We start from the raw sequence: 24,573 nt of genomic DNA on the forward strand, positions 1-24,573 counted from the left end.
ATCGAATTGGCTGAAGACTGGCTTCTGTGATGGTGGGGATATCAGGAGGAAACTGAGATGGATCATCCACTCGGTACTTCTGGCTGAAGATGGTTGCAAACGCTTCATTGAGGATGGGGATGTTTACAGAGCGTCCTCCACCTATTAGTTGTTTAACTGTCCACCACCATTCACGACTGGATGTGGCAGGACTGCAGAGCTTTGATCTGATCCGTTGGTTGTGGAATCGCTTAGCTCTGTCTATAGCATGTTGCTTCCACTGTTTAGCATGCATGTAGTCCTGAGTTGTAGCTTCACCAGGTTGGCACCTCATTTTTAGGTACGCCTGGTGCTGCTCCTGGCATGCTTTTCTACACTCCTCAGTGAACCAGGGTTAATCCCCTGGCTTGTTGGTAATGGTAGAGTGAGGAATGTGCCAGGCCATGAGGTTACAGATTGGGCAGGAAAACAAATCTGCTGCTGCTGATGGCCCACAGTGCCTCATGGATGCCCAGTTTTGAGCTGCTAGATCTGTTCTGAATCTATCCTATTTAGCACGGTGGTAGTGCCACACAACACGTTGGATGGTGTCCTCAGTGCGAAGACGGGACTTCATCTCCACATGGACTGTGCGGTGGTCAGTCCTACCAATACTGTCATGGACAGATGCATCTGCGACAGGTAGATTGGTGAGGACGAGGTCAAGTAGGTTTTTCCCTCGTGTTGGTTCGCTCACCACCTGCCGCAGGCCCAGTCTGGCAGCTATGTCCTTCAGGACTCGGCCAGCTCGGTCAGTCGTGGTGCTACCGAGCCACTCTTGGTGATGGACATTGAAGTCCCCCACCCAGAGTACAGGTATGATTCTATGATTAGAATGAGGAATTCCCTGATCTGCTGTTGTTGAGACAAAGACAATAGGTTATGTTAAAAGAGAATTGGATAGTTTCTTGAAAAAGAGAAATATTAAAGGATAAAGGGTGTGAGCAAAAAAGTATGATTAGGCTAGTTGGTTTGCAGAGAAAAATACCAGCGCAGGCTTGATGGAATGAATGGTCTGTTTCTGTTTTGTAACTTTGTCTGATTCTGTATTAATTCCACTAAAAATGAATGTAAACTGAATAAATGAGCAGTAAGTAGCACATTTGGCAGTTTGAAAATGGTTTAGTTCGGTGACAATGATATCCATTTGTAAGGAGTGGGTGAAATTTGCAAGTTTAAACTCTGCATCAGTGCACTGTGGCAAAGCTGGTGAAGGAGCTTGGGTGCCCTCCAAAAATGAAATGCATTGTGTAATCTTGCAGTTGGACACATGATGGTGCTGATGAGCTGAAAAAAAGTTGCAGTTTTGTGACAACATATAGTGCTCTCTGCAAGTACTGTGCTAATTAGCAGTCAGGTGAAGTCGCAGTTGCTGGATGAGAGTCAAGTAACATTTTAATGTGATTCTAATGAGGACCACAATTCTTGACTCTGGAGTCTTACACATCAAGAGATGGAATGTCAGTTTTTGATGCCTTTGATTCTTTTGTATATTTGACAGTGTTTCAGAAATATTAATAAAGTTTTTTTTAATCATTATTAATATTTTTTCTTACTCCTTTTTCTTCTCCTCTCCTAAGTTGTTGACTCATTGCTAGAGTAAAGTTCCATGAGCGCTGGGCTTCTTCAATACTTTACCTAAGTGGCAATTATTCATGTGTGAGCCTTAATGGTGAGTTTTGACAGACTATTAGACTGCAGAAGTATCACAGGCCAGCCTGATGCTGTCCTCACCTAATGGTCCCTCATTCTTCGGTCCCCGCCACAAACTCCGTTTCCTAACCACCATCTCCATCCCTCTCCCTGCCCACTCTCTGAGACTGAACCAGACCGTTCACAACCTTGGCGTCCTATTTGACCCTGAGATGACCTTCTGACCACATATCCACTCCGTCACCAAGACCGCCTACTTCCACCTCCGTAACATCGCCCGTCTCCGCCCCTGCCTCAGCTTATCTGCTGCTGAAACCCTCATCCATGCCTTTGTTACCTCTAGACTTGAAGATTCCAATGCTCTCCCAGCCGGCCTCCCATCTTCCACCCTCCATAAACTTGAGCTCATCCATAACTCTGCTGCCTGTATCCTAACTCGCACCAAGTCCCGTTCACCCATCACCCCTGTGCTCGCTGACCTACATTGGCTCTTGGTCTGGCAACGCCTTGATTTTAAAATTCTCATCCTTGTTTTCAAATCCCTCCATGGCCTCGTCCCTCCCTATTTCTGTAACCTCCTCCAGCCCTACAACCCTCCAAGATCTCTGCGCTCCTCCAATTCTGGCCTCTTGTGCATCCCCAATTTTAATCGCTCCACCATTGGCGGCCGTGCCTTAATCTGCCTGGGCCCCAAGCTCTGGAATGCCCTCCCTAAACCTCCCTGCCTCTTTCTCCTCCTTTAAGACGCTACTTGAAACCTACCTCTTTGACCAAGCATTTGGTCATCTATCCAAATATCTCCTTATGTGGCTCGGTGTCAAATTTTGTGTGATAACGCTCCTGTGAAGTGCCTTGGGATGTTTTACTATGTTAAAGGCGCTATATAAATGCAAGGTGTTGTTGTCGTTCACAAATATGCAGTTCTAGTAGAGGTTTACAATCAAACATAAGAGCCCTAATTAATTTCCCCTCTCTAAGGGGACGCAGCAGGTAATTGTAAATCTGGACTTGAAATGAGATATGACGGCCCTGAAATTTAATTGGGTTTCACCCAATCTCCCACCGTAACTCTGGCAGGAGACAGGCAGAACCACCAAAGAAATGGCGTAAACAGCTACTTTCAGCTGTGCATGCCATTTCTCTGGGGGTTCTGTCAATCTCCTGCCAGAATTACATCGATTGCTGGACTATAACTTGGTGTTGTAAAATTGTTTACAAGAATTACATCAGGAGAGTGGGAGAACGGCTGTGGAATTTGGGGGCCGACATGTTTAAGCAGTTTTTCATGTTTTTCTCTTCATAATTTTGGAAATTTAGTTTAATATTTTGTAATATTTTAATTTTTTTATAAATCTTCATTTCGGAAGGATGGAGATCTTGGATCCTTTTCCTAGAGTTCAGCTGGTTAGGTCTAGGCAAAAAGGACATCTCGGTAGGATTGTCACTTTTTGTCTAATACAAAAACTTGGAGCAGAAGGCGAAACCTATTACTTTTTGTTTTTGACTGGTTGTCATACCCATCAATCAAGCAACATAATGTTGGCCACAGATCTCCTCCTCCCCCCCCAAAAAAAAAGAGAATTTGGGGCAATAACTAATACTAAACTTACAATAATGTTTTCCACTTAAAAATAGAAAAGTTTAAATTTATCAGTTTTTTTTTAAAGGTTTACCAGCATAAAGTCAGCAAGAGTACCCAAGGCCCTGGTCACTGCCTTCTGTAGCGCCTGCCATGGACTCAAGAAATTCAAATGTTTACATCCTGCAGAGAGCATTATTTTCGAAGATCTTCGGTAGAGTCTTTGTCTTTCTTTTAAGAAGCATCCATTACACACCACTGGAATGAGCTGGCACTGGGTCATGTTTCTAGAAAAATAATTACATAAAGCACAACCTCAATTTGTAATATTTTATGATGTCAATTTTTTCCATTTCCTCTCTTCAATTGTTAACTCCTTAATGTGGTTATGGTTCCACTTGCAACGTTGTCTTCGGACTTTTCCCAAAGGACCATTATCTATGGGTGAGCTATTTGATCGTGGGAATTATCACAGACAATTTTGTCCTTTCCTTATGTCCAAACACACGCACTTCCAGTAGAGTTCACCGGATAGCAATCATGAGTGTGAACACTGGCCAGTTTTCCCCAACCTAACACAGGGACATGAGGTTAATTGTAGTAACCCTACTGTCATCCTGGCTGAAATCAGCTAATTCAGCACAGGCCAGAAATTGAACCTGAGACTTTTTAATGAAAATTAGCCACCTAGGGAGCTAGTCCTTAAAATGTACGCTATTCACAGAAACGGTGGTAATCTATTTTCTAACTGGAAACACAAAGACACTTTGTATCTGTTTCATAAATTTCTTCAACTGCTCAATGAAAATTGCTTTTTTTTATCTTTACTACGTGGAAAAGAGAAACAGAAAGATGGAGAATTGAACGATCCTATTGTTGCTTATTGCTTTCGATTCAGTGCAATGGTCTTCCAGTCTGCAGAAGGCGCTGAAATGGAGAGAAAACTAAATTTTCAATAAAGCAGACTGCTCGCCTGCAAGAGCCCATCTGCGAGAGTGTCACATGGTTCAGTGCTCAATCCTGACCTCTTACGTTTTAATGCGCAGAGGATGTACCATTAGTCGCCTCCTATGACAGAAGCTGTTGAAAAGCTGCACTTGAGCAATGCGAGTGGCAGATCGCGGAGAGGGACACAGGCAGTAGGAGACAGAGCAGCTCCTCTCCTCTCCTCTCCCTGAGCCCGAGTCAGTATTGATGCCCTTGGGGGACTGCTCGCTCCGAATGTGCTCCATCAGAATCGACATTTTCTAACCTTCAGGCGGGATCGCTGGCAACCGAGCGGAGGCCGGGCAGTGGTGTGAGATCTAGGAGCAGTTGGTAAGCGTTGTTTCTGCTGCTGAATGAGATTGAGACCGTTTAGCACAAGATGCACATTGTAACCGGCACGAACAGCTGCAGGAAGTATCCATTTGAAGTTGCGGTTCGGTAGGGGTGATTCTCAAGGACAGGCAGGACGTTTCTCTCCAATCACTGCAAAAAGCATTCCGAGCCGTGAAGTTGCTAACACTTTATTGAATATGATTTTACTTTTTATTGAATGTGATGTTTACTTTCGATTTTCTAACCGAGATTGCGGCTGACTGCGTGTCTTTAACTAAACAGGGATCGTGTTTGGCTATTTTTTTAATGTAAAGGTAGCGTGTTTGGAGTCTGAGTTTCAGGGTGAGCCAGTTTCCTGACTGTCCCTCCCGGGATCCATTGCTGAGCTTTGGAGCCGCTGAGATCCCCCCGTACCCCCGCCTTTTTTTTGTGATTCATTTTCTTCTCTGTGTCGGTGCTCCATGGTTTTATGTCTTTGTGTCGCAAGCGTTAACTTGTGAAAGCAGCTTACTGTTCATACTGGAACCGATGGGAGACGACGTTCATTGAGATCTTTCATGTCTAAAGTAAGTGACTACTATTTTGATCTGTGATCAAGTTCAAATTCCAAATTATACACAGTAACGGCCAAGAGATTTGACCAAGTTCCTCATTTGTAATAATTTATCAGTCTGTCCTTGTATACCATGGCTGATGGGATTTGTAAGTATTTGCTAAGCACACTGTTGCTTCGTTATCCTGATCACAGTAATATTGAGATTGTTATTTACAGAATCTTCAAATATTGCTATGATCAAGCACGTCAAGATTCATTTAATCCAGTGTTGATCTTTCTAAATCAATTCATTTTTATATTCTCATGATCATAAACCGTGTAATTTTAAGTGTATTTGTATAGTAACATGCAGTCCGCTTTTTAAAATGTGTGGTTTATAATCAGAGCCAGATTAAAAATTCTTAGGTCCTTGGACCCAAGAACATTCAGGGACCCTCTGCACTTGCACAGCCCTCCACTCCACCGATCCATTAAAACGCAAAGGTGTAGTACAATGCAAGACATAGGTCCGTAGATTGTACAGACTGCATTAATAATAAAGCAAATCATATTGCAATGTACTACACTTAAATGAAACTGACCCCGCGGTAGTACGCAGTTTTTCTGCGTTATGGTGAGTTATACCGGGGGCCATATCTGGCTGGGACCCCTGGGTATGGGGCTCATAGGCCCGTGCATTAATCCGCCCCTGCTTATAATGTACCAAGTGGCCATATTAAAATGATAATGCTGCTTTTTAAAAATCATACAATGTTGCAATGCAGCAGCTACCTCCACTTTCAGTTTTGTGAAGCATTTTGACAGATATAATGGTGATCTCCAGCCTCTAGTTTTTAACACACCTGTTGAGAAAAGGAGTCTTTAGGGCCACCCTGCACTACAGTATAGAAATTACAGGATAGAAGGATGCCATTTCGCCCTTTATGTCAGTGCACATCCTTCAACTGGATTGTCTCTAATTCCATTTGCCTGCCCTTTCCCTGTGTCCTTTTATATTCTTCCTTATGAAATACATATCTAATTCCTTTTTAAATGATATATCCTTTAAAATATCATATATATGAATGTAATTTTTTTGTCTGATTACATTTCTATGCAATGCTGTAGGATGTTTTCCTACATTAAAGGCACTATATCACTGCAAGTTGTTGTATAGTATATGCCTCAGTAGCCACTTGTTGTAATAATTCTCTCTCTGGTAGGGGGGAGGGGAATTCTTCTTGCTTCTGGTAATAATTCTGAATCTATTCCCCATTGCTACCACTTTACCAACCAGTGGAAATAATCTTTAACTTTTTACCCTCTCAAAACCTTTCAAAATTTTGAAAAACTCTATTGGATACACCCCTTCTCTGCTTCAGTGAAAAATTCTCAATTTTTCAAGCTATTTAGCATAACTATAATCTTTCATCCTGGTGTCAAACTTGTGAATTGTCACTATATCTTTTTCATGGCTCTACTATCCTTATATTGGGGTGCCCAGAACTGCACTTAATATTCCAACCATGGCCTAGCCCATGTCTTATATAAATTCAGCATTCTTTGCTTTTATAATCAATGTCATTATGTTTCAAACTCAGAATCCTTTTGCCTTGTTTAAGGCCCTTTCGACTGGTACACCCACCTTTAAAGATCTATGTACCTGCGCCCCTAGATCTCTGTCTCTCACAATTCTGTTAATCTTGCCTTTTATGGTTTACTTCCATTCCCTATTCTTTTCCCAAAAATATACAGCTTCACATTTCTCTGCATTGAACTGCATCTTGTCTACCTATGCTGCTAACCTTTCTGTGTCCTCCTGTGATCTGTAGCATTCTTGCTCAGAGTTGCCCTTGCCTCTAATTTGGTATCATCAGCAACCTTCAATATAATTCTCTTGTGCCTATGTCCAAGTCATTTACATAAGCAGAAGACAAGAGGTCCCAGAACAGAACTACTCCCATTCCACCAATCCAAAAAACATTCATTTACCCCATATCTTTGTTTTCTGTCCCCAACCTATTTCGGTATCTCACTATCAGGTAGAAGATGACCCTTCATTTCTAAGCAGTTCCACCCCTCTTTATCTGCCACCCTTCTTGCATGTTTATAAAATCTCTTACTTTTTCCTTTTATGTTGACGGCCAATCTTCTTTCATATTCTCTCTTAACCTTCCTAATCTCCAGTCTTGGTTCTCTTCCATGTTTTTATATTTTTCATAATTTTTTTATGTATTAGCCCCCTATTTTATCATTTGTCTCTTTTTTTTAAACCTAATTTTTGCCGTAACCCCTCTATTTACTTTTCAATTTAATCCCTTGGCACATTCTCTTTACTTCTAGTTGGAATGTATTTAAATTATACCTTGCCACCTCATATTCAGATATCTCCCACTGCTACTCTGCTGTTTGATCTGCCACTTTTTCAAAACAATTAATCTGGGCTAAGTCCTCTTTCATTCCACTGAAATTAGCTAATTTTCAAACTGACACTTTTATCTTTGACTCGTTCTTTATTTTTCAGTGAGAATCTGATTAGGTTATGGTCACTATTTCCCAAGTATTTTCCTTCCTTCAGGTTGCTTACTTGTCCTCTGCAGTTCTTTGTATTTTACTTGTCCTGCTTTTTTAAACAGATCTAGCACAGCCTCCTTCCTTGTTGACATGCACCATATTGATTAACAGAACAGTCCTAGATGCATTTTAAAAACTCCTTCCCATTTTGACCACAAACCTTTGCATTATTTCAGTCTATCTTAGATTGTTAAAGTTCTACATTATTACAACTTTGATACTACTAAGACCTCTCTAAATTACCTACAAATTTCATCCATGGATTTTTATTTATTCTATCCCATTATTCAGTGGTCTATAATGTACTCCAAATATAGTAACTGATCTGTTATTATTTCTTAATTCAATCATGGCACTATTCAAAGAAGAGCACGGGAATTCTCCCAGTGTCCTGGTCAATATTTATCCCTAAATCAAAATCACTAAAGCAGATTATCTGGTCATTTATCTCTTTTTTTTTCTTTGTGGGACCTTGTTATGTACAAATGGGCAGCCTCATTTCCCTACATTACAACAGTGACTACCTTTCAAAAGTACTTCATTGGCTATGAAGTGTTTTGGGACATTCTGAGGTCATGAAAGACTTATGAATGCATGTTATTTCTTTCGTTAAACCCCACCATCAATAAAACAATAGCGCTACGGTGTGTCTGTCCATAACTTTCTCCAAGCTTAATATTTTAGACTGCTTTGCCCTTTTATTATACTTATCCTTAATCCTCCAGCATATGCTCTAAGATTTGCTCCTCCCCTGTCTTATTATGTTAAATCTTTCCCCCACTACTCTAATTACTCATTCTCTGTGAACATTGTTATTGGTTTGTTATTTCGCTATTTATTCTTTTTACAATGTAATGCAATGAGAACAATAGGGAGCAGTATATGATTGCATCTGAATGCATAGTGTATCATTTACTGTTCAGTTTTTCTAATTATGGAAAATATATTTTCAAGTATAAAAGTTGGAATCAACAGTTATTTACAAACTAACCATTGTACTCCCTCCTTGCTGTCTCGCTTTCCTCTCACACAACGGAAGTGAGATGGTTGAGTCATGGGTTTCTTCATGGCTGCCATCACTGTTGCTTCATAATAATCATCAAGAGCTGCCCTTTACTGGATGTGATGTTACCCACAAAATATTTCCTTTGCTTTGAGATCTGTTGCTCCATTACCATGAGATGCTGTGCCTGATGATTTAGTGGAAAGCCCAGGAAACCATAGAAGGAGGACACTTTCATATGATGATGGAGGCTGGCATTGGAACTTGGACAACGTGAGGAGGAGCTGTAATCTTTCACAGGGAGGGTATCTCTCAGCAACTTACTTAATTTATATCAAGTCAACCATAGCCCTTCATCAAAACTGGAAGATATTGCAGATGAGCAGCTCATAAGAAGGAATAGTGTAAGAGAAAGTGGGGATGAAAAACGACCATATACACAAGAAAAGAAAAAGAATGAGGTGTTAAGTGATTGGTGGAGAACAGGAGAAGGTTGACAGACAGAAGTGATAATAGTGTAAGACGAAAGGAGGCATGATGAGAGAAATTAAGAGAAGTAAAAGAAATATATATAGACCCAGAGAATATGTGAATTTTTAAAGCAGATTAGTTAAATTGGAGACAGAGAGCATGAAAACCTGACAAAGTGGAACAGGCTCCAGGAATCTGGTGGAAGAAAAAGACTGGTCAACGTCAAGAGTGCAGACCACCCCGCTTGCAGTGTACCGATGAGGGATCCCCAGCCCAAGCACCAACCCGCTTCCTCCCCCATCTTTAGAAGCATTGGTACACCCATCCTACACCCTGACTGGTGATCACTACTAGATAGTTGGGTGTTGTGTGAGAATAGGATTGGGCTCAGCTGTGATGTATTCCAGTGTCAAATAGCTTGCCAGCAATTAATGTCTAGGCTTGCACAAGAAGATGCCCAATGGCTGCTGGCACACAATGAATCATACCCCAGCATGCCGTCACCTTCAGGGGAGGAGAGCTAGAAAAAATTAAACCAATTTTTATGCTAGCAGATGTTTAGGCCAGATTCTGGGAGAATGGCATCAGTAAGATAGCTCCCAGTGTTGCACAATTAATCCAGTTGGCTTATCCTGGTGGCAGAATCGTAGACCCAATGAAAACTGGAGATAGCTATACAATCTCTTTTTTTTACTAAGTAAATCAGCTATCTTTTGTTTTCAGCTATCTCAGTGCAGTAACTAATTGCTCATTAGTAGGGGTAAAAATTGATCTGGGCCTGTTTTCAGGCCCAGAACCCGGACCGCACTGGCAGCATGCACCCCAACCGGGAGACCCGAGGCTGGCCCGAAATTGAGCTTTGGGCCCCATTTCAATAATTTAGGTGAGCTGCTGGCGCCTGTCGCAGCTTCAGAGGCAGCTCTCCCATTTCAGCACATGAATTTCGGGTTGCTTGCCTCGCTGGCAGCAGCCCTCAGGTAAATGGTGGGGGGAGCAGTAAGAGGGCCAATCGCAGCTGGCAGGAATGATGTGGAGCCAGGAGGAGAACTCCTGCTCCTCCTAGCTTCACATGAATTTAAATTCTTTTTTTTAACCTTACCTTTTTTGGTGGCAGGTCTGGCACCTGCTCCGCACAAGGTAGTTCATCTTCTCAGAGTGGTCCTACAACATGCATTAGGCCCCTCATTAGCATAAGCAAGGGATCTGCACCTGTTTTAGGCAGCCGCCCTGGACACCTGAAAATCGACTGAGGCCAATAAGTTGTCAGATGTTTTTCAGGTGTCCTTGGGGCACTGGACATATCTCTGCAAAATTGGTGAATTTTGCCCCCGTTTTACAATTTCTACCAACTGACCAATTTCACCAAATAACGCCAGGTAGCCTACTGTTTGAAATATTTGGGAGACATAGCAGCCTTGAGTTATTGCCCTGCAAAATAAAGCATTACAATTCTACTGAGTTGTTACACAGTCCAAAATGTTATAAAGAAAAGTATCTATCACCTCCTGTTACGATAGGGGTGATTTTAAACCCCAAGAACGGGTGGGTTGGGGGCAAGTGGGAGTTGAAAATAGTTGTTGTTTTGGGTCTCAACCACAAAATTTTCGAACTTTGCATTCCCAGTGGGAAGCCTGTACTTCTACGCGCCGACATTAAACCCAGAAATAAAGCCGGGTTGCAGTCGCGACCCCAAAAAACAACTATTTTCAACTCCCACCATTCTTGGGGTTTAAAATCACCCCCCATGTTTCAGTAATGCTAGCTAAAGGCAACCTAAGACCTAAAATTCTCTGACATGAAAGAGAAAATGCTTCTTTCATTTAATCGCAAGTAAAAAGTGATCCTCTTTTTGTTTTTTTAAAAAAAAGCCTTGAGGTGGTTCTAGTTTTCCAGCCATTTTAGCCAAAAACAGCATCTCATCATCTGACAACAAAAGGTTGCTAACAACCTCTCCTGTGTAGTTAATGCTTGCTGTTTGGTAGGTGAAAACATCAATGATGAAACTCATTTTTCCTGTGGAGACAGAATAATAAAAATAAATTGATGCTAGAAGCAAGCTACAGAAGTATATTATATTAAATACAAATTATATGGAGCCTGAAGTTTTTTGTGACAAATTAAACAAAGCTGCCACACAGTTTTGTATTTAAACCCGCCTGACTGACGGTAACCCTTCTGGATCAGAGGGCCATTTTCATTTTGATTGTTGAGCTGCAGGTGGAACAAAACAGCATAATAAATCAAAGCTTAATTGTTTGGAATAACTAATGGATGTCAGGATAATTGCATTTTTTTTAAAGCTGTGACTGCACAAAGAAAACAAACTTTTAAAACGGCCTCAGTTGGTCATTACTTATGGTATCATGTCGCTGCTTTCAAAATTGTGGCCCAGTAAATATCCTGGCTAGTTGTACATATGCTGTGTTTAAAAATTGGTCAAAATCCAATTTGCACATTATCACTGTAAATGAAACCAGTTTATACACATTGATATGTAAGATTTACATAACTTTCCATTTCATGTTGTCATCAGCACAGGTTATAAATAGTGTTCAAATGTGCCAGTTTTGTCGTGAAATCTTTGGTCTGTAAAGATAATCTGGGAGCTATTGTATGTCATGGTACCAACTGAAAGTTCATGTCCACAACAGTTTAAAAAAAAATAGAAATGAATTAATCCTAAAAGTACTGAATTTTGATCACAATTTTCAAAATATGCACTTATTAATGTTATAGCAGTGACATAATTATAATCGGTGGATTTTGAATGTGTAGAATGAAAAAGTACAAAATGCCGCTAAGATTCTCTGAATAGGCTGAAACAGATGCAAAAATATTATATTAAATTTGAAGTGTTAGATTGTCTGAAAGAAATTGCAGCTTCCAATGAATTCATAGTAATTGTCTGAAAGAGTGAAATTAATGATGCAGTGAATGTTTTGACATGCCAGTGGCCATTTTACCCAAAGTATTGTTAAACTACATCTCTGTGGGAGTGGTGCTACATTACAGTTTGTTTCATTTCTGTAATGCAGATGTGCCTTACTGGCTTATTAGTGTCAAATCTGGATCGTAAATCATATTTACTGTGCAATTTGAAATACACTTACAAACTACTTCTAGTTATAAGTAAAATATCTTGTGATCATTGCTATAGAAAATGTGGGATCATGACAAAGGAACTTTCTGTGAACAAATTGCTTTTAATGTTTGATTACAGTAATATTTTTTACTGATTAGGCCCATCTATCAATGATGTGTAATTGCTGATTCAACCAAGTGGTTCTGCCATTCAAGTCTGTTCTTCTGGTTATGAATTCAGTTCTGGCAGATACCAGTGAATTCATAGTGATTGCTGGCTGAGAACACAAAGTTATCCATGGTTTGGCATTAAATTTTGCCATCTCACTTAAAGGCCAAAGAATGACTGCTTTGCCAAATTTGACAATTCCACTGGCACTGTAGTGGGTGTTCTGCTGAGGCTAGTTGTTTTATGGGATGATAAAGGAAGCGTCTGAGAGATGATCTTATAAAGGTACATAAGATAGTAAACAGTATGGAAAAGGTACATCCGGAAAACCACTTTAAACTGAATTGTGAGAGTGGGGCAAGAGAACACTGGTTCAAACTAGTAGCCTTCTTCATCTGTAAATATCTTATGAAATTAATGTAGACTGGACAGAGCTTTACTTTATGGCTAACCCATGATTGGGAGCCCTTGTTGCTCTTAACAGATTGGGGAAAAAGATAATATTTTCAAAAATAGATACTGTATTACTAAGCATATAGCTTATAAAATGGAAATTCCCAGCAAATACAATTGAGTCTTTGATCACCTTTCCTACTAAGCTTCTTTCGAGCGTTAATACCTTGTTAAGGCGACTAATAGACTGTAATAAATAACAATTAAAAATCATTGTCTGTCTCAGCTCTCTGAAATGTGCTGCTTTCAGAGATTGCATGTGTAATTTGTCAGTGGGTTATCACATGCCCCAGTCGCCTGGATTCACTGCTATCGTTAGAATACGTTTCATGAAAGTCTAAGAGGATGACATGCTCCATTTCATATTAATCTCTATGAATAATTTGTACATGTTAGGGGAGACTTGCAGATTCCTAGCAGGAGGTAGGTCTGATATGTCTGAACTTGTTATATGGCTCTAAAATTTGTACTTTACCCAGTGAAACATAATATTCAATTAAATGTCATTCTAATTGATTGATTAAGTCCACAGAAGGAAATCTTTAACTTGACTTTCTACAATAGAAACTTTAGGATACCTGTTATGCTTCTGTATAATGATGTTTAAATATTGTGTAGCCTTTCTAACTGTGTGTGTGTGTGTGTGTGTGTGTGTGTTTGACAGAGAGTGAGAGATCCTCAAAGAACGGGAAACAGTACTGATTTCACCTCCCTCCCCTCTTTCCCCCACCCCTTTCTAAACAGGGCAGGTTAGATATGAGCAGGGATATACCTTTGCTGTCCCAACTAAGATGAGAATGTCTCCAATTTGGAAGAGAACCCTTGCCATTACCAATATGACATTTCTATTTCACTTAGTGACCATATGAACATAAAAGTATCATTGGTTTTGCTGGATCATAGCTGATTTAAGCAGAGTTTTAACTTTGGACCCACGTCCATTAGGAACACTGCTACTCCAGCCCATCTCGTTTCACTTGGGCCCCTTCACAATTTTGTGTTTTATTTGGGATCAGTTTCCAGAATGTTTGAAACCACTATCATCCCACATTTCACACTTCCAGCAGGGATCGCTGGAAAGCATCTAGGAGTGGTAACCCCAGATGGCTCTCTCCTTGTCAACAGGCACTAAACCAATGTGAGCATCCCTACTGCTACCCCAGCTGAGGGGGCACAGACTGAGGATCAAACCTGGATCCTTTCTGCTCTGCGGCTCAGCTAGTCCCTGGATAAACTTGTTGAGACATCAGGAGAGCTTATTCTCATTCTCGCATATATACACATTCATTTTCTTAATACTGGAAAAAAAGAAAAAGTTATCCACAAATTATGAATTTCCATTTTATTTTCATTCTCTGGCTATGGGCATCTCTGACAAGGCCGCATTTATTGCCCATGCTTCGTTACTCTGAAATGGTTGTGGTGGGCTTTATTTTTGGACCACTGTAGTGGTTTCATACAACAGAGTGGCTTGCTAGGCCATTTCAGAGGACAGTTATGATTCAACCACGTTGGTGTGGGACAATAACATTTCCATTTTTGTCTTTGATTTTTTTCCCCATTTGAATGTGTACCAAATGCTCTCCTAAAAGCTCCTTTTAAGGCTCTTTACAGGGCATGTTTGTAAGCGTCATGTAATGTTCTAGTTAATTGGCTGATTATATATCAGACATCTACACTGAGCACTTGAAGCACCGTAACCTACAGGGCTACGGACCAAGTGCTGGAAAGTGGGATTAAGCTGGATGGCTCTTTTTCGGCCGGCAAGGACATGATGGACCGACGGGCCTCCTTCTGCGCTGTAACTTTCTTTGATACACTTGGGAATTAGTAACAGAGGTGATATTATGCATGGAAGCTTATTATCTTTATATGTTGTAAGTAAAGGAGCTTACTTTAAGTCACGTAACCTCCTGAAGTAATAGTCAGAAGAGTGTTCAGTCTCTTTTGTGTTATCTCCAGCTCCATATTACATTGCAGCTGGTGTCATTTGGAAACCTCAACAAGCCTTGCTGACATTAATAAATGCAGTCATGACTGTTAAGTGTGTTCTCCTATCAACACAGCAGGTGGGGAGTGAGTTTGCATCCAGCTGATGCCAACAAGCTTTTTGTATTGTGATTAATGGCACATTTACCTGCAGCTGAACAAGCCTCATGCTGAGATTCACAGCAGAAATATTTCCAGAAAGCCAGTGCCTTTATGCAGCAGCCGCAGAAAGTCTACAGAAAGAAAGTCACTCTTAAGAAATTGCAAGTTTAGTAACTGCAGGATCATCTATGTTATATCTTTTGAAATGTAATTTGCTGTAAATTTTAATATATCAATTGAAAGCAGCACATCCCCTGAAGAGCATAGTCAGCCTAGCTGCTGCAGTATTTTTTTAGCACGTACCATGGTTCTGGGCAACTTGGCTGTTATTGGTTGGCAGACCTTTAAATATATCAGCAGTGAAACAATGAAATCTGCAGAGCAACGTAATTAAGTTTACAGGGCCACAGCTGATGATTCTCAAAAAAAAAATTGTGAATCAGTGGCTGCTGTGTAAAGGGGTTGTGATGTGTCACTAAGATGTGCTGCTTTTTAAGACTAAACATAAAAAGCTGTGTTTTTTTTGTTTAGATTCTGGCTGTGAGGAGGTTGTGAGGGGTGGAAAATGACCATTCTGAGGTGCAGAGAGTTTTAATTTCCCTTTTTTGGTTATTTTAAAGGAAATGTTTGCTTTATTATAGTGTATCTGCATTTTAAAAAAAATTCTGTTGTCAAAGCTTTGACTTCACTTGCTGCATGCTAGACCTACTGTGAGATCAAGTTATTGCTGCTACTATATCTTGTCAGTTGGCTGATACTAAGAATCTGAAATATTGACTTTATCAGGGATGCAATGGAACTGTAACATTGAATTCAATTGTCTTTTGGTGCATGTGCGGAGTACAGCAATTCTTCAACCTTGCTGATGCCAAGTGAAAATGATATGACTCCTTGTACATGAGTACTGACTGTTCCTTTTTGGGAGAGAGGAAAAGGAAAACCTTTTTGATGGAAATGTTCCAGAAAGATGTTGAAGGTTTTGTTTCATTTCTCAACAGGTAGCGATCGTGGTGTGCTATGGGATGGATGAAGCCGAGCAAGATAAGTATGAGGCACGGCTGAAAGAGGTGTTTGACAGCTTTGACACCATAGGCACTGGGTCACTGGGCCGAGAGGAGCTGACTGATCTCTGTCATATGCTACAGTTACAAGAGGTAGCTCCCGTGCTGCTACAGACTCTCCTTCAGGGAAACCTCACCGGCAGGGTAAGGACACCTTTGGTTTGTGGAGTTATAACCATTGCGATTTTAAGCAATTACTGTAATCGTGTTGATTAGATTATGACATCAATCCATTTACACCAAAGTCATAATTTATTTTCTTACCATTTCTTGTCTGATGGAATGATCCCTCTGAAATACTTTAAGGTTGCTTAACCTTCTTTGTTTTTTCATTATTCCTTCTTTTGCTTGTGGTGTTTAAAATATATTTATCTTTCATTAATGTAACACATTTACTGAAGGCCTTAACACAATATGCTGGAGGTGGCTGGCTGGCCGATAAATGGGCAGAACATGGTCTGGAAAATGATTGCAGTAGTATTGTGATTGCTCCCACTCGGCTCCCTTGTTAATGAACAGTTTCCTGCCAGGAGCAAGGGCTTATACATTTGTCTTCCTAGTTATACATCCATTTTTCGTTAGATTTAGATTGAGGTTAACATATAGGAAGCTTCAGTACAGGTGTTCAATCATTGAGCTCCAATTTCTTCCCTGGATGTGTCGAAGCAAAAAATTGGAGCAAAGTTGGTGGGAACAGGTCTGACTTGTCTCTATATATGCAAAGAAGATGGAAGTTGCTTACTAGATGACTCAGTGGATAAATGTACTAAGCCATACTGACATGGGAGGTGTTGGATTTGTTCCCTGGTCTGTGCTATGATTTCAGCTGGGGCAGCAGTTGGAATTGTAGTTCATTTCAATATCGCTGAGATAAGGAAGGGAAAAATCAGTAAAGGGTTCCCTCTTCTGATTCCTTTCAAGTAAGTGTGTGTGTGTGTGTGTGTGTATGTGTGTGGCTTGGTTGTGATGACCCCATAGTCAAATAGTCTGTTGATACTCTGTCCAGACATATGCAAGGAGCAGGGTAGGATATTGCAGGGGACATGTAACTGTCCTATAGGACACTACCATCAGCAGAGGAGGGATAAAGGGGATAAATATTGGAGGAGGGGAGAAAAGTTGCAAATTTAAAAGTCTCGGTGAGGTACAAAAATAGGGCATTTTCCTTTTTATTTTAAAAGAAACAAATAGTCACTACTGAAAAAGGCTTTATCTCCTCACATTTATGTACCTTCTTACATCTCCCAGTTGGGGAAGTTTATATACTCCGTCATACATGTCAACCTTTTTGTATTTTGAGGCATTGTATATGTGCCCATGCTTGTGGATGAAAATCAGTGTGGACCACGTTCTGCAGTGGTAGGAATCACTTGAGCAGCAGCAACCAGAGATAGGAGCTCTGAAGCAATATTTTGGGGAGGGGCTGGTAGAAAGAAAAGGGAGAATCCAGATGCAATGCTTTGTTGGGATGAGGGGAGAAGCCAAGACTGGTACTTTGCAGAGAAGGGAAGGAAATAGAGGAAAGTCAGTTCAGAACACTTAATATGCCATGTTTACATTTGTTGGAGGTCAGCATTAGAGATATTGGCTTGGCTATGGCATTGATTTTATCAATATAAATGAGGTGTCAAATAGCCCATTGTTTATCTAGTCCAATAGTCCAGTAAGGGGAAGATGATTGATTCATGTAGTTACAGACTGGCAAGGCAGCCTGAAGTCAGTTAGTCAGTACAGTCAGTTAGTCAGTACTGTCAGTTGAACTTGGACAAGACATTTGTTGTAAAGCTGTGTTGTGCACGTATGTTGCAGTTTTACATAGTGTTGAACTGGTTGCATTTCATGATAAATAGTAACAAACAGTAGAATGGGGCCTTGATCAGAAAGAGGACTGTATATATTGTCAAAAAAAATGTTGATTGTTACCACAAATTACTGAAAGAAGCTCTCACATGTTAAACTTTCCATAGGTGACCTTGACTTAAGCTATCCTTGGATGTGCCAATAGGAAACTAATTTCTAAAGACCTTTTACAAGCAAACTGTTTCTGTCTGAGAGTTGGATGAATATCTGTCACTGCAGCATCTACAGGATTTCGTACATGGCAGTTTGCTGTACCATCTCATGTTTTGCACTTATTCTGCAAAAAGAAATGTGTAGATTTCAGTAGATGTTAAATGGAATTTATTGCTGTTCAAAATATACAGGGGAAAAAAATCCTCCAGAAACTTGGCAACAACAGATAGTGAGAGGAATACTCCTATCAGATGTTAGGCTCCATTCCCTGTTTGCTTGATTGAGAAATAGCAAAATCCAGTGCGCAATTAATGGGTGCATTGTTGGGAGGTGGAGCCTTGGAACCTGTGCTGGGTTGACTAGATGAAAATGTCATGAACAAGTGGCAGACCTACTCGAGAAAAAGAGAGTTGCAGGCAGTCAAAATGTATGTGCCCCAGTAAAAATAGTTGTGAATTTAAACTGCATTACTAGTTGCTATAGAATGCTTTTATTGTGTGAAATTTCAAAGTAATTATACAGCATAATTTGAAATGCTCTTCTATCATGATCTATGATGCCAAACAAGCTTATTCTTTCCCCCCAACCCCCCAAATTTAGAAGTGTTTTGTTATAATTTTTTCTTCTAGCTCAATTTATGATTTGGGCTGCAGATTTGTGTTTGTAGTGAGTTTCATCCACTGCAAATATTCTTGCAATAAATTCTCTGCAGAGTTTATATGTTGTAACAGATGGTGAGAGAAATACTCTGTAGGGAAATGTTCTTTTACTTTGATTTGTACTGAAAACAGCAGGCCTGCTTTTGACATTTGTGTGTGGTAACATTTGTGTTTATTCAATAACAAATTTGTTGAAGCTTTTTTCTCAACTATCATGAAGCTATTGAGTCCTGCTGGGTTCAGTTACATGAGCACTCTATCATCTTCTGGCACCTCGGTCTAGTCTTTACGTGTGAGCTTCGACAATGTGTGGTTGCAGGATGTTTGAACTTCCTAACAGCACCAGCACTAGCATTAAAAGATGAAAACCAAATAGATGTCCCTGGCAGTTATATTCCGCTGCATATTGGAAATGTGGTGGATTCAATCAAAGGGCCTGTCAACCACTGCAGAGGGAAGACTCAGCTGAGGAAAAAGGACCTTCAGGAACTCTGGTGTGGAAAATAGATTTATTAGTGCAGATATGACAGAGAAGGAGAAAATTAGAGAAATGGATGAAGTATTTACTGGAAGTGGGGTGGGAAGAAACAATCCAAATAATTGTCGCAGTTTGTAATAAATATCTATGGAAAGCCTATTGCCAAAGTTGGAGAGAGAGAAAGCCAGAAAAAGAAAGGAAAAGATGAACCACACAAAGGCAAATAATGGATGAGAATTGAAAACACATTTGGAGTTCTATCATTTTTATTAGCAAAACAGCCAAGTTCTTATAAAATGTTATTCTTTCAAGTAACTTGACTGCAGAATATTCCAATATTTCAGATGTTGTCATCATTCTTAAAAATATAAGCTTGTACACATGCTCAACATTTCATTCAGGATGTAAACAATTGATTATTTTCAGTTTATTTAATTTAATTGAGTGATGGCTGGAAGAGTGAATAGAGACCCAACAAAAACAACTCTCAGCCAAATGTTTGACTCAGAGACTAGCTGCAATGCCTGAGAATTCTTGATGAGTCAATCACCGGTTTAAAGGGCCAAATCAATTTCTGCATGAATCTTGCCTCCATTTCACTGGCGAGTTTCAGAAGTCATGGGAAACCTGTGCAGGTAAGGTAAATTCATTTGAGTTTCAGAATCCACAAAAAATTACGTACTTTAAATCCAGCTGGCTGTCGCGCGGAAGTGAAATCAGTTGCCTTTAATTGAGTTGCGATTACAGATTCCAGCACGCTCACTTGACTTCCAGATTTCCCACACAATAGTCTACCCACCCACTCCGTTCTCCATGCTAACATCATGCCCATAGAGCACAAAAGCAAGGAAGTTATGCTAAACCTTTATAAAACAATGGTTAGACCTCAGCTGGAGTATTGTGTTCAATTCTGGGCACTACACTTTAGGAAGGATGTCAAGGCCTTAGAGAGAGTGCAGAAGAGATTTACTAGAATGGTACCAGGGGTGAGGAGAGTTATGTGGAGAGACTGAAGAAGCTGGGGTTGTTCTCCTTAGAGAAGAGAAGGTTTAAAGGAGATTTGATAGAGGTGTTCAACATCATTAAGGATTGATAGAGCAAATAAGGAGAAACTGTTTCCAGTGGTAGAAGGGTCGGTAACCAGAGGACACAGATTTAAGGTGATTGGCAAAAGAACCAGAGGCGACATGAGGAAACTTTTTTTTTACACAGCGAATTGTAATGATCCGGTATGCACTGCCTGAAAAGGTGGTGGAGGCAGATTCATTAGTAATTTTCAAAAGGGAATTGGATAAATACTACAATATATAATATGGAACTGCAACGTTAAATCTTTAGGATAATGAAAGCGTTTGATAGAGTAGGTGTAGGGAAAATGTTTCCACTTGTGGGGGAGTCCAAAACTAGAGGTCATCAATATAAGATAGTCACTAATAAATCCATTAGGGAATTCAGGAGAAACTTCTTTACCCAAGGAGTGGTAAGAATGTGGAAAATGCTACCACAAGGAGTAGTTGATACAAATAGCATAGATGCATTTAAGGGGCAGCTAGATAAACACATGAGGGAGAAAGGAATAGAAGGGTCTGCTGATAGGGTTAGATGAAGTACATGAGGAGGCTCATGTGGAGCATAAACGCCAGCACAGACCAATTGGGCCAAATGGCCTATTTCTGTGCTGTAGACTCGATGTAGATGAGCGCACTGGAATTTTGCTTCATGCATGTTTGGGAGGAAGGTAGAAACTTTGCTCAAAGGCTAAAAACTATTTTATGTAGAATCCCTGATAGAGTGGCATATACATGGCCTGTGGAAGGAATATGTTTGATCAGGCAGATAGCCTTTTTAGGTTACATGCTTGATGTTCTCCTCCCCTCTCCTGATGATGCTAATTCTTGTTGGGTTTCCATTGACAAACATCCCTCGAGCCTAGGTGGTGAGGTGGGCCAATAGTTATCCTGAGTGTGAAATTGAACCCCAATCTCAACTGTTGATGGTCCTTAGGATTGCTCAGAGGAGAGTGGGATTTGGGCGATGATGGGAATCCTATACCATATTTGTGTATGTTTCCTGAAAGGTTGAGAGAGAAGGACATTGATTCTGTCAATACAGGTACCTGCAGGCAGGACTGTCTCACCATCACAGCTGAGAGTGCATAGAAATGGTGGAGCTAACTGATAGAAGATTAGGATGTAGCACAACAATATAAGTGGGAACCAAAAAACCATACACGTAAAAGCTGGGAGATTCTAACCAATTACGTTCCTGTCATCACTTGAGCTGCTCCCAGAGACTCTTTTTGATAGTCTTTTTGTGTTTTCATTCCTTTCCTCATGTTTATTTTATAATTATTTATTTACTAATCAATATAAATATTTAATTGAAGTCACTGCTTTCCTTGTTAACTAATCATACACCTTGAAAGATAAAAAGTTAATTTTGAACTATCTTTAATTTTGTCTGCCTTTGTGGTTTATTTGTTTTAGTACAAAAAGGTAAATTTTAAAAAAACAGTGGTCAAACTGTCAAATGTGAAATGACCATTTAAAGGTCCTGATCACCCTTGTACAATAAACAGTTGAGACTCCAAGGGTACATGTGGAAAGAATGGCATGAATCTGTGATTCAGTGCATGGATCAGTTTTGCCAAGCCACTCGTCACTCTGGAGATCTCACTAGATACTATAGTAAACAAAGATTTACCTTCACCAGATGTAACTTTGGCATAAAGGTTGCTTTCAGTTGTCACTCCTCTGTTTGTTATTCCATTATTAGTTAAAGGGATACTGAACCTGCAGTGGCTAAAAACTATCATTGTTCAGCCTTTTCCGCGAAACATAAACTCTTTTGTGTTTACTGAATGATAACAGATTGAAATCTTACATTAATGCTAAGTTATGTATTGACTTGGTGGTTATGCATAGCTACAGATGCTGGAACTGTACCAACACAGGGGCTCAGTGCAGAGTTAACACTTTAAGAACTGGAAAACCTTTTTATAGTTTTCAGAATTTGTACATTATTTTATTGTACAACAGAGTTTGAAGACATTGTATATTATTTATTTGCTTTCTTTTTGGTAAAGCTAAGAACTTGTTTCTTCTTCCTTCCTGAAAGTGTTGATTCGTGCTGGGGCACATCCTACAGGTGCCGGCAGCTCTCCAGTATCATCCAAGTGGCCATCCTTCATATGCGAGCCTAAACAGTTAGTAATATGAGTCATCTGAGACATGACATATGGTACACGTAGCATGCCTGGGACACATAGGCGACTTTGGACCTATGGTTCTCAAGCCTTCCCACTGTTGGGGGTTTTCCTCGCCTCAGATCTGGGTCTCTTGTAGATTAATTGTCATGATTAGTCAACAACTCCATTATTGTTGTATCATGAGAGTATCAGGATAGTGGAGGTGAACTAGATAGACCTTGATCTTTTTTTGTTTAACAATTCCTATGTTTTTTAGTTCATTCATAGGATGTGGGCGTCGCTGGCGAGGTCAGCATTTATTGCCCATCCCTAATTGCCCTTGAGAAGGTGGTGGTGAGCCGCCTTCATGAACCGCTACAATCTGTGTGGTGAAGGTTCTCCCACAGTGCAGTTAGGTAGGGAGTTCCAGAATTTTGACCCAGCGATGACGAAGGAACGGCGATATATTTCCAAGTCGGGATGGTGTGTGACTTGGAGGGGAACGTGCAGGTGGTGTTGTTCCCATGTGCCTGCTGCCCTCGTCCTTCTAGGTGGTAGAGGTCGCAGGTTTTTGGGAGGTGCTGTCGAAGAAGCCTTGGCAAATTGCTGCAGTGCATCCTGTGGATGGTACACACTGCAGCCACGGTGCGCCGGTGGTGATGGGAGTGAATGTTTAGGGTGGTGGATGGGGTGCCAATTAAGCGGGCTGCTTTGTTCTGGATGGTGTCGAGCATGTTCCTAATGGCAGACTTTATGTCTGTGAGGATATCATGGCCAATCCCACTGTCCATACTAGTGCACTTCCAACATGGGTTGCTGAAGCGCTGTGATCATGAGCGGAAAACCTGGCTAATTTTTTTCACCCTCTATAGCCAAAGACACTGAAGCCAATTACTATTGACCAACCTGAGATCAATTGATTAAACAGAGACTAAGGATTAAACCTGGCCACTTCTTGGGCAGTTTAGCTTAATATTGCACCAGATAGTGCTACCCTTTTTTCTTTTTCCTGTTAGCAAGAGAAATGGAAGGACTACTTTGTCATCCTGGAAATTAGCGAACTGCAAAGAAAGAAAGTACTTGCATTAATGTAGTGTCCTTCACGACGTCGCAAAGTGCTGCACAGCCAACAAAGTACTATTGAAATGTAGTCACTGTTGTGATGTAGGGAAACGTGGCAGCCAATTTGTGCACAGCAAGATCCCTCAAACAGCAATGAGATAAAAGACCAGATGTTATTAGGGATTTTGGTTGAGGGATAAATATTGGCCAGGACACCGGTAGAACTCGCCTGCTCTTCTTCTAATGCCATGGGATCTTTTATGTTCACCTGAGAGGGCACGCGTCTCTGTTTACGTCTCATCCGAAAGACAGCACCTCCGACAGTCCAACAATCCTTCAGTAATGCACTGAAGTGTCAGCCTAGATTATGTGCTTAACTATCTGGAATGGGGCTTGAACTCTCAACCTTCTGACTCTGAGGCGAGAGCGTGACCACTGAACCTAGGCCGACATCTGTCATAAAGTTTAGTTTACCTGAATAAGCAGAAAACAGAAATGCATTCGGTGTGGTGCAGCTGCTCTTCAAACTTTTTATTTTGCTGAATTTTTGCGCTCAAGATGAGGGATCTCAGAGCTGGGGAATTGAATACTTTTTGATGTTTAGCTTCAAATGATGCAGAGTAAAGCTCCCTTTATTCAGCCCCAATAACTTGTTGCACCTCCATCAACAAAAATGTGCTTGCCATTTCCGACACCAACCATCCTTATCACTTCTCTGAATGACACTGCTGTTTGTGGTGAATTGCTGGCATTTTTGTTCTCAAAACTGTTTTGTGTTTACAGCAGTCAGATACAGGATGTTGGGCAAGATTCAGAAATGAAAGAACAGTGCAGCATTCAGATCCTCCATGTAGCAGTTTTGGGACCTATCTATAATCAATTGCCTGAGTTTATTTTTGGTGCTAACTGAATTCTGCAAAACAAGCTAGGAGGCAGAGAAATCCACTTGGTTGAAGTGATTATTGTCTCAAGCCCCCAGGAAGGGGGTGATTCCCAATGTCATAGAAAGAGTTGATTCTGATGAATACTGGTCGAGGGTGAGGAGCTAATATTGAGAAACTGGAGGCTTGTGTTGAAATGGCAAAGAGAGAAAAGAAAATCTTTTAACAGCTGATTGATTAGCAGGAGATTTCTTCAGTTTACTGGGACACACTAGTGTGTTATTC

At 40.5% G+C, this 24,573-nt stretch overlaps 1 protein-coding gene across 2 annotated transcripts in view; it reads left to right on the top strand.

Moving 5' to 3' along the window:
- Positions 1–4,352: 4,352 nt before the first annotated feature.
- nin (ninein (GSK3B interacting protein)) overlaps positions 4,353–24,573 on the top strand; it is a 134,243-nt gene continuing 114,022 nt past the window's right edge. For both annotated transcript variants that reach the window (XM_067991638.1, XM_067991639.1), the window contains exons 1-2: positions 4,353–4,567; positions 15,946–16,152. In XM_067991638.1, coding sequence (XP_067847739.1) covers positions 15,970–16,152 — 183 coding nt within the window. In that variant the 5' untranslated portion in view covers positions 4,353–4,567; positions 15,946–15,969. The remainder of the gene's footprint in view (positions 4,568–15,945; positions 16,153–24,573) is intronic.

Source organism: Heptranchias perlo, chromosome 10 (assembly GCF_035084215.1).
Source record: "Heptranchias perlo isolate sHepPer1 chromosome 10, sHepPer1.hap1, whole genome shotgun sequence".
Classification (NCBI taxonomy): domain Eukaryota; kingdom Metazoa; phylum Chordata; class Chondrichthyes; order Hexanchiformes; family Hexanchidae; genus Heptranchias; species Heptranchias perlo.